The 8,513-nt window shown below is 44.6% G+C and overlaps 1 protein-coding gene across 1 annotated transcript; it reads right to left on the bottom strand.

Annotated features, from left to right (window-relative positions):
* Window positions 1-434: 434 nt before the first annotated feature.
* Window positions 435-3,478, bottom strand: LOC115462980 (oocyte zinc finger protein XlCOF6-like). The gene is made up of 2 exons (XM_030193121.1): window positions 1,744-3,478; window positions 435-1,578 (listed from the first exon to the last, which is right to left on the bottom strand). Exons 1-2 carry the CDS (start codon window positions 3,099-3,101, stop codon window positions 666-668), a joined length of 2,271 nt encoding a protein of 756 aa, XP_030048981.1. The 5' UTR covers window positions 3,102-3,478; the 3' UTR covers window positions 435-665.
* Window positions 3,479-8,513: the final 5,035 nt, after the last annotated feature.

The raw sequence follows: 8,513 nt of genomic DNA on the forward strand, positions 1-8,513 counted from the left end.
TTTCATGAGCCGCCTCCGCCCGATCATACAAAGCCTGAAACTTCTTGTCCGATGCTGCTTCAACTGCTGCAGTAACCTCCGCCGTCCATGCTGAGCAAAAAATGCCGTCCAGCGGAACCTGCGCGTCTGCCATTTTGCTTTCAGTCGTTTTTCCTCTCTCCTTTCCGTTGTACTTTAGCTGCCATTCCGAGGCCAGGCACTAGCGATATTATCATCATCACTTGCCTGCTCCTTAAGGGTAACTGCACCAAGGCTGTAATGTCGGTAAGAGCGCTGTAAAGCTGGATTATAGTGTTAGATTAGGGGGAAGTGCAGGAGCTCTGCTTTTCAGCAACCTCTCCCCAGAATGGCACCACGTGACCCCCCATGGTTGTTTTGGTGTCTTGTAAGTTTTGTTTTCTGAATGAAGCTTTTACCACACTCAGTACATGTAAATGGCTTCTCTCTTGTGTGGATTCTCTGATGTATGGTCAGTGTTTTCTTCTCATTAAAGCTTTTACCACACTCACTGCATGTAAATCGTTTCACTCCAGAACGGATCGTCTGGTATGAGTGTTTCCTTCTGAATAAAGCACATACCACACTCAGGTTATGTAAATCGTTTCTCTGGTGTTGGTCAATATTTCCTTGTCATCACAGCTTTTGTCACACTCACTGAGCGAAAATCATTTCCCTCCTGAATGGATTTTCTGGTGTATTTTGAGTGTTTGCCTCCACATGAAGTTTTTACCACACTCAATACACTTAAATGGCCTTTCTCCTGTATGGATTCTCTGATGTATGGTCAGTGTTTTCTTCTCAGTAAAGCTTTTACCACACTCACTACATGTAAATGGCTTCTCCCCTGTATGGATTTTCTGGTGTACTTTGAGTGTTTTCTTCCATACGAAGCTTTTACTACACTCTATACATTTAAATGGCTTTTCTCCTGTATGGATTTTCTGGTGTCTGATCAGTGTTATCTTCTCACTAAAGCTTTTAACACACTCACTACATTTAAATGGCTTTTCTCCTGAGTGGATTCTCTGATGTTTGGTCAGTGCTTTCTTCTCAGTAAAGCTTTTACCACACTCACTACATGTAAATGGTTTCTCCCCTGTGTGGATTCTCTGGTGTGTGATCAGTGTTCTCTTCTCAGTAAAGCTTTTACCACACTCACTACATGTAAACAGATTCTCCCCTGTGTGGATTCTCTGGTGTGTGATCAGTGTTCTCTTCTCAGTAAAGCTTTTACCACACTCACTACATGTAAATGGCTTCTCCCCTGTATGGATTTTCTGGTGTACTTTGAGTGTTTCCTTCCACACGAAGCTTTTACCACACTCTATACATTTAAATGGCTTTTCTCCTGTATGGATTTTCTGGTGTCTGATCAGTGTTCCCTTTTTAATAAAGCTTTTAACACACTCACTACATTTAAATGGCTTTTCTCCTGAGTGGATTCTCTGATGAATGGTCAGTGTTTTCTTCTCAGTAAAGCTTTTACCACACTCACTACATGTAAACGGTTTCTCCCCTGTGTGGATTCTCTGGTGTCTGGTCAGTGTTCTCTTCTCACTAAAGCTTTTACCACACTCACTACATGTAAACAGATTCTCCCCTGTGTGGATTCTCTGGTGTATGGTCAGTGTTCTCTTCTCACTAAAGTTTTTACCGCACTCACTACATGTAAACAGCTTCTCACCTGTATGTCTTCTCTGGTGTATGGTCAGTTTTACCTTTATGCTAAAGCTTTCACCACACTGATTACATATAAATGGTTTCTCTCCTGTATGGATTTTCTGGTGTGTGATCAGCGTTTCCTTTTTACTAAAGCGTTTACCACACTCACTACATTTAAATGGCTTTTCTCCTGTGTGGATTCTCTGATGTATGGTCAGTGTTTTCTTCTCAGTAAAGCTTTTACCACACTCACTACATGTAAACGACTTCTCACCTGCATGTCTTCTGTGGTGTATGGTCAGATATCTCCTTACGCTAAAGCTTTTACCACACTGACTACATATAAATGGCTTCTCTCCTGTATGGAGTTTCTGGTGTGTGATCAGGGTTGCCTTTACACTAAAGCTTTTACCACACTCAATACATGTAAATGGCTTCTCTCCTGTATGGATTTTCTGGTGTTTGATCAGTGTTGCCTTTAAACTAAAGCTTTTACCACACTCACTACACGTAAATGGCCTCTCTCCTGTATGGATTCTCTGGTGTACGGTCAATTTTACCTTTGTAGTAAAGCTTTTACCACACTCAATACATGTAAATGGCTTCTCTCCTGTGTGGATTCTCTGGTGTCTGGTCAGTGTTCTCTTGTCATTAAATCTTTTACCACACTCAGTACATGTAAATGGCTTCTCACCTGTGTGTATTCTCTGGTGTATGGTCAGTGTTGCCTTTGCAGTAAAGCTTTTACCACACTCACTACATGTAAATGGCTTCTCACCTGTGTGGATTCTCTGGTGTCTGGTCAGTGTTCTCTTCTCAGTAAAGCTTTTACCACACTCAGTACAAGTACACAGTTTCCCTCTTGTGTGGAGTCTCTGATGTTCTGTGAGCTCTACCTTCTGCCTGAAACTCTTATTACATTCAGTGCAGGTAAATAGTTTCATTCCTGTGCGGATTCTCCCGTTCTGACTGAAGCTTTTACCACAATGAGTAGATGTAAATGGTTTCACTACTGAATGAAGTCTCTTGAGCATTGTGAGGTTTCCTTCCCAACAAGCACTTTTACCACTGTCAGCAGAAGTATATAATCTCTCATTTTTCTTGATCTCCTGGTATTTTGAGAGATTTGCCTTACTACAAAATATTATTTCAGATTTAGTGGAAGTGTCCGATTCCTCACCCGTTTGAGTTTTTTGATGATCTGTGACTGCTTCCTCTTGACTAAAGCTTTTCTGACATTCAGCACTGGAAACTGAGCTCTGTCCTTGGTGGAAATGTTCTTCCTTGTTGGAGCTTTTCTCACATCCAGGACATGAAGATATTCTCTCATCAGTGGTGTTTTTCTTCTGTTTTGTAATGTCTGCTTTGTTGATAAAGCATTTCCCATGTTCTGTATTTGTACACATTCTAGTTTCTTTATTAGATTTTTCATGTTGCATTAGCTTTTTCTTTCTACTGAAACCTTTCCCACATTCAGAGCCTGTAAAATGTTTCTCTTTTATGACTGTTTTCTGTTGTCCCTGTAGTTCTCTCTTTTGACTGACATTTTCCCCACTGTCCGTACATGAAGACGGTCTCTCGTCAGTATCAGATATGTGATGTGATTTTAGAATGAGATGATTGCGGAGGAATATCTCACAAAGATCACAGGAACAGCTTTGATCTCTCGCCTGGTTTCTCTCCTCTTCCCCTGTCTGTTTGAGATTACTGGTACTGTTTTCACACAGAGCTGAGCCTCCTGGTGAAGGTTTTTGTTTATTTTGATTGTTTCCCTTTTCTCCCCAGTCAGAACAGGAAGGAGTCTCCTCTTTCTCTCTTTCTGGTAACAACTTTTCCCCTTCAGGCTTCTCACTGAGCTTCCAGTTATGTGTGTCTGTAATACTATTTTTAAGCTCCTCTTTTTCTAAATATAAAAAAAAGAGAATTGTGTATTATTATAGGAAAAGACATAAAAACAATCTTACAATCCAAACGTATCACAGGCACAAAAGCAACAATGATGAGCCAGTAATTATTAAATTGTAACATGGACAAACAATCCACCTAAAGCCACCTAAACATTTTTTATATATTTTTAAGGAAGGAGTTTATGGGGTGCTATGTGTTTTTTTGTTCTTAGTTAGGTGCATAGGGTATTATAAGAAGATTCTTATATTCCCTTTAATTGTGTTTATCTTTAAGGGGATTGTTTGTCCATTTTACAATTTATAATTTTACCCCTAAGGTTATCAATAGAAATCAAACAAAATAAAACATGGAAAAGAAAATAAGATGATACCTTTTTTATTGGACATAACTTAATACATTTCTTGATTAGCTTTCGAAGGTTGCCCTTCTTCCTCAGATCGGAAATAAGCAAATGTGCTAGCTGACAGTGTATATAAGTGATGCTAGGGGCCCGGAGCGATTTCCCACCCACCCCCGCCTCCCTCCCTGCCAACCCCTTCGTTGTTCTGCCATTGCTCCGCCCTCGAGGGCGGGGCCCGGAACAATTTCCCACCCACCCCCGCCTCCCTGCCAACCCCTTCGTTGTTCTGCCATTGCTCCGCCCTTGAGGGCGGGGCCCGGAGCGATTTTGGTGGCTTCACCACCACGAACCATCGAACCTTTTTGAAGGAAGTCAGAGCTTGGCTTCACTGACGTCAGTGTCCTCAGAACGTTGAGGGTGAGTTTTATTATAGGAATGGTAACTAAACAACTCACAAACTATCTAAACAAGTACTCTATACTGCATGATGCCCAATCAGGATTCCGATCGAATCACAGCACAGAAACAGTATTAATTACCCTTATGACTAAATTCAAACAAATGATTGCAACCGGCAACAATATACTCCTCCTACAATTTGACATGTCAAGTGCCTTCGACATGGTTGACCACGGAATCCTATTACACATACTTGAATATTTTGGCATTGGAGGAAATGTCCTAAACTGGCTCAAGGGGTTCCTAACCCAGCGTTCATATCAAGTCACATCAAAGTCAGCCACGTCTGCCGCATGGACACCTGAATGTGGAGTTCCACAAGGATCACCCCTCTCACCAACCATTTTCAACCTAATGATGATTCCCTTGGCAAAACTCCTATCAAACCATAACCTCAACCCATATATATACGCCGATGATGTAACAATATACATCCCTTTCAAACAAGACATCAAAGAAATCTTCAATGAAATCAACCAAAGTCTGCACATCATGAACACCTGGGCAGATGCATTTCGTTTGAAACTAAATGCAGAAAAAACCCAATGCCTGATACTTACCTCCCAATACAACACGAATGAATTTACCGCTATAAACACACCAAAACTAAACCTTCCAATCTCAGAAACGTTAAAAATCCTTGGAGTCACTATCGACCGACACCTAACACTCGAAACCCATGCAAACAACACAACCAAAAAGATGTTCTACTGCATGTGGAAACTGAAAAGAATAAGACCATTCTTCCCAAGATCCGTCTTTCGCAGCCTAGTGCAATCCCTCGTACTCAGCCATCTGGACTACTGCAACTCACTATACGCAGGCTGCAAAGAGCAAATACTGAGGAAACTTCAAACAGCCCAGAATACAGCAGCCAGACTCATCTTCGGAAAACCAAAATATGAAAGTGCAAAACCCTTACGAGAGAAACTACACTGGCTCCCACTCAAGGAACGCATTACTTTTAAAGTATGCACATTAGTCCACAAAATCATTCACGGCGAAGCCCCAGCCTACATGTCTGAGTTAATAGACTTACCACCCAGAAACACTAAAAGATCATCCCGACCTTTCCTCAACCTCCACTTCCCTAACTGCAAGGGCTTGAAATACAAAGTGCTGCACGCGTCAACCTTTTCTTACATGAGCACGCAGTTCTGGAACACACTGCCGCGCAACCTGAAAACGATCTTCGAACAAACCACCTTCCGCAAATTATTGAAGACACATCTTTTTGCTAAAATCTAAGGAAAGAACCAAAACACATAAAGTCCACACTCACTGTTCAGTAATACATCAATACATCCACTTCTGAATTCTCATCCCCCGAAATCTCAACACACTCATACCTTTACCCACAGAGGAATGTATACCATATGTTTTCTTGTTATTATATATTGCCCTTTAGTTTCCCGTTGTTTCCTTCCAATGTTTCACTGTTCTTTTCTATTGCTACATTCCTTAACGACATTTGATTTTGTCTCATATAACTCTTCACAATGTAATCCATAACCAAATTCTAACAAATTGTATTTCCATTATTCATAATGTATTGTAAGCCACACTGAGCCCGCAAAAAGGTGGGAAAATGTGGGATACAAATGTAATAAAATAAATAAATAAATAAATATATATATTATATATATACTAGTAAAAAAGGCCCGTTTCTGACACATATGAAACGGGCGCTAGCAAGGTTTTCCTCATAATGTGTATGTTTTGGAGAGTGTATGTGAGAGTGACTGTGTGTGATAGAGAGAGTGAAAGTGTGAGTGTGTGTGTGTGAGAGAGAGAGTGAGTCTGGGTGTGAGCGTGTCTGTGAGAGAGTGTGTGTGTGAGAATGAGAGTGTGTGCGATTGCGTATGGGAGACACAGTGTGATAGAGAGAGAGAGAGTGTGTTTCACACAGATACAGTGTGTGCGTGAATGAGTGTGTGTGTGAGGCACAGATTGTCTGTGAGACTGAGTGCATGAGACCAAGCGAGTATGTAAGTGACTGTGTGACACATAGAGAGTGAATGTGATACAATGTGAGACATAGAGTGTATGAGAGTGAGAGACAGAAACACATTGTCTGTGAGAGAGAGAGTGTGTGTGTGTGTGACAGAGATACCTCCCTCCCTCCCTCTCTCTCTATGGTGTCAAGCCCCCCTCTTTCTCTGGTGTCTGAGATTGCTGCCACTGCACCTAAGCAATTGGTGTGCTGGAGGAGAGGAAGAGAGAGAGAGAGTGTGTGTGTGGGGTGGGGGGGGGATGTGTTGGAGGGGTTCAGCTTGGAAGAAGAGGGGTGTGGGGGATTCTGGATGCGCAGCCAGATGAAAGTAAGTGAGTATGTGTGTGTGTGTGTGTGTGGGGGGGGGTTCAGGAAGCAATGGCAGATGACAGAGTGAGGGAGTGTGTGTGTGTGTGTGGGGGGGGCAGGGGGTACAGGAAGCGCTGCCAGATGAGAGAGTGAGTGTGTGTGTATGGGGTTTCATGAAGCGCTCCCATCCTTGAACCCCCTCCCCACCTCAGTCCCCTTCTCTCATTCAAGAACCCCCTCCCCAGTCTCTCCCATCCAAAAACCCCAGTCCCCTCCCCACCCATCCCCTTCTCCAATCCGAGAACCCCCTCCCCAGTCTCTCCCATCCAAAAACCCCAGTGCCCTTCCCACCCGTCCCCTTCAAGCATCCAAGAACCCCCTCCCCCATCCTTGAACCCCCCTCCCCACCTCAGTCTCCTTCTCCCATTCAAGAACCCCCTCCCCAGTCTCTCCCATCCAAAAACCCCAGTCCCCTCCCCACTCGTCCTCAAGTATCCAAGAACCCCCTCCCCACCTCAGTCCCCTTCTCCCATTCAAGAATCCCAGTCCTCTCCCCATCCGTCCCCTTCTCCCATCCGAGAACCCCCTCCCCAGTCTCTCCCATCCAAGAACCCCAGTCCCCTCCCCACCCGTCCCCTTCAACTATCCAAGAACCCCCTCCCCACCCCCTTCTGCTTCTCCCATCCATGAACCCCTCCCACCTCAGTCTCCTTCCCATTTGAGAACCCCCTCCCCCCACCCTTCTCCTATCTGAGTCCCTCCCCACCTACCAGCTCCATTCTCCTGCCGCCCAGGCCCACCACCCTCACTGCCTTAAAAAAAACCCCAATTTGAAGCACTGGAGTAACAGGCAGCAGCGCCTCGCGTCTGCCCTTCTACTAAAAATCTCTTCCACGACGTCATTGGGCCTTCCCACATTGAGTCCCACCCGCCCTCGCGGTAATTGGAAGTTACCTGAGAGGAGGGCGGGACTCAATGTGGGAAGGCCCAATGACGTCGTCGAAGAGATTTTTAGTAGAAGGGCAGACGCGAGGCGCTGCTGCCTGTTACTCCAGCGCTTCAAATTGGGTTTTAAAGCCAGGACAGCGCCGGGAGCGGACTCGCAGCACCCCCCACCCGCTGACATCTGGGGCGGAGCGCCTCCACCACGTCGCCGTCGCGCGTTGCTGAACTTGGGAGGGAGGGAGAGTGGTGCTCGGGCGGTCGGGGCGGGGCTACCTGAGGCGCGCGCGGTGCAGTTGGTAGCCAGCGTTTCCTTGGCAGGGGGAGGAGTAGGGAAACACGCTCCGCGTGTTTCCCTACTCCTCCCCCTTCCTTGATGCGGTCCCTGCTTTCATTTTTCTGTTGGTTTTCCGCCCTCGACGTCATGACGTTTGACGCGAGGGCGGGGCAGCAAGTCGTTCAGTGGCTTCACCACCACGAACTTACGAACCGTTCTGGGAGTCTGAGTGACTTCAGAACGTTGTCCTCAGAACGTTGAGGGTGCCTTTTATTATATTAGATATATATATATATATATATATATATACGTGTAAGGAGTGCTTAACAAAAGAATATTATTATATATTGACCACAAATATTGGGGGATACAAGATAATAGAAATTTCAACAAAACAAATAAGAAATCCTAGATAATAAAAGGCACCTCCAACATTCTGAAGCTGACTGCATGGCTGAGGCATTCCTGCTCTCTGTATCCATCTCCTGAATTGACATCATGTACTTCCGGGTTCGTCACAAGCAGAAGTGACCAACCACACAAGGTTTCTCGGCTTCAGAATGTTGGAGGTGCATTCTATTAAACAGGATTGGTCAGTTCCTTGAAGCACAGCCAGAGATCAG

The sequence above is a fragment of the Microcaecilia unicolor genome, chromosome 1 (genome assembly GCF_901765095.1).
Source record: "Microcaecilia unicolor chromosome 1, aMicUni1.1, whole genome shotgun sequence".
Taxonomy (NCBI): Eukaryota; Metazoa; Chordata; class Amphibia; order Gymnophiona; family Siphonopidae; genus Microcaecilia; species Microcaecilia unicolor.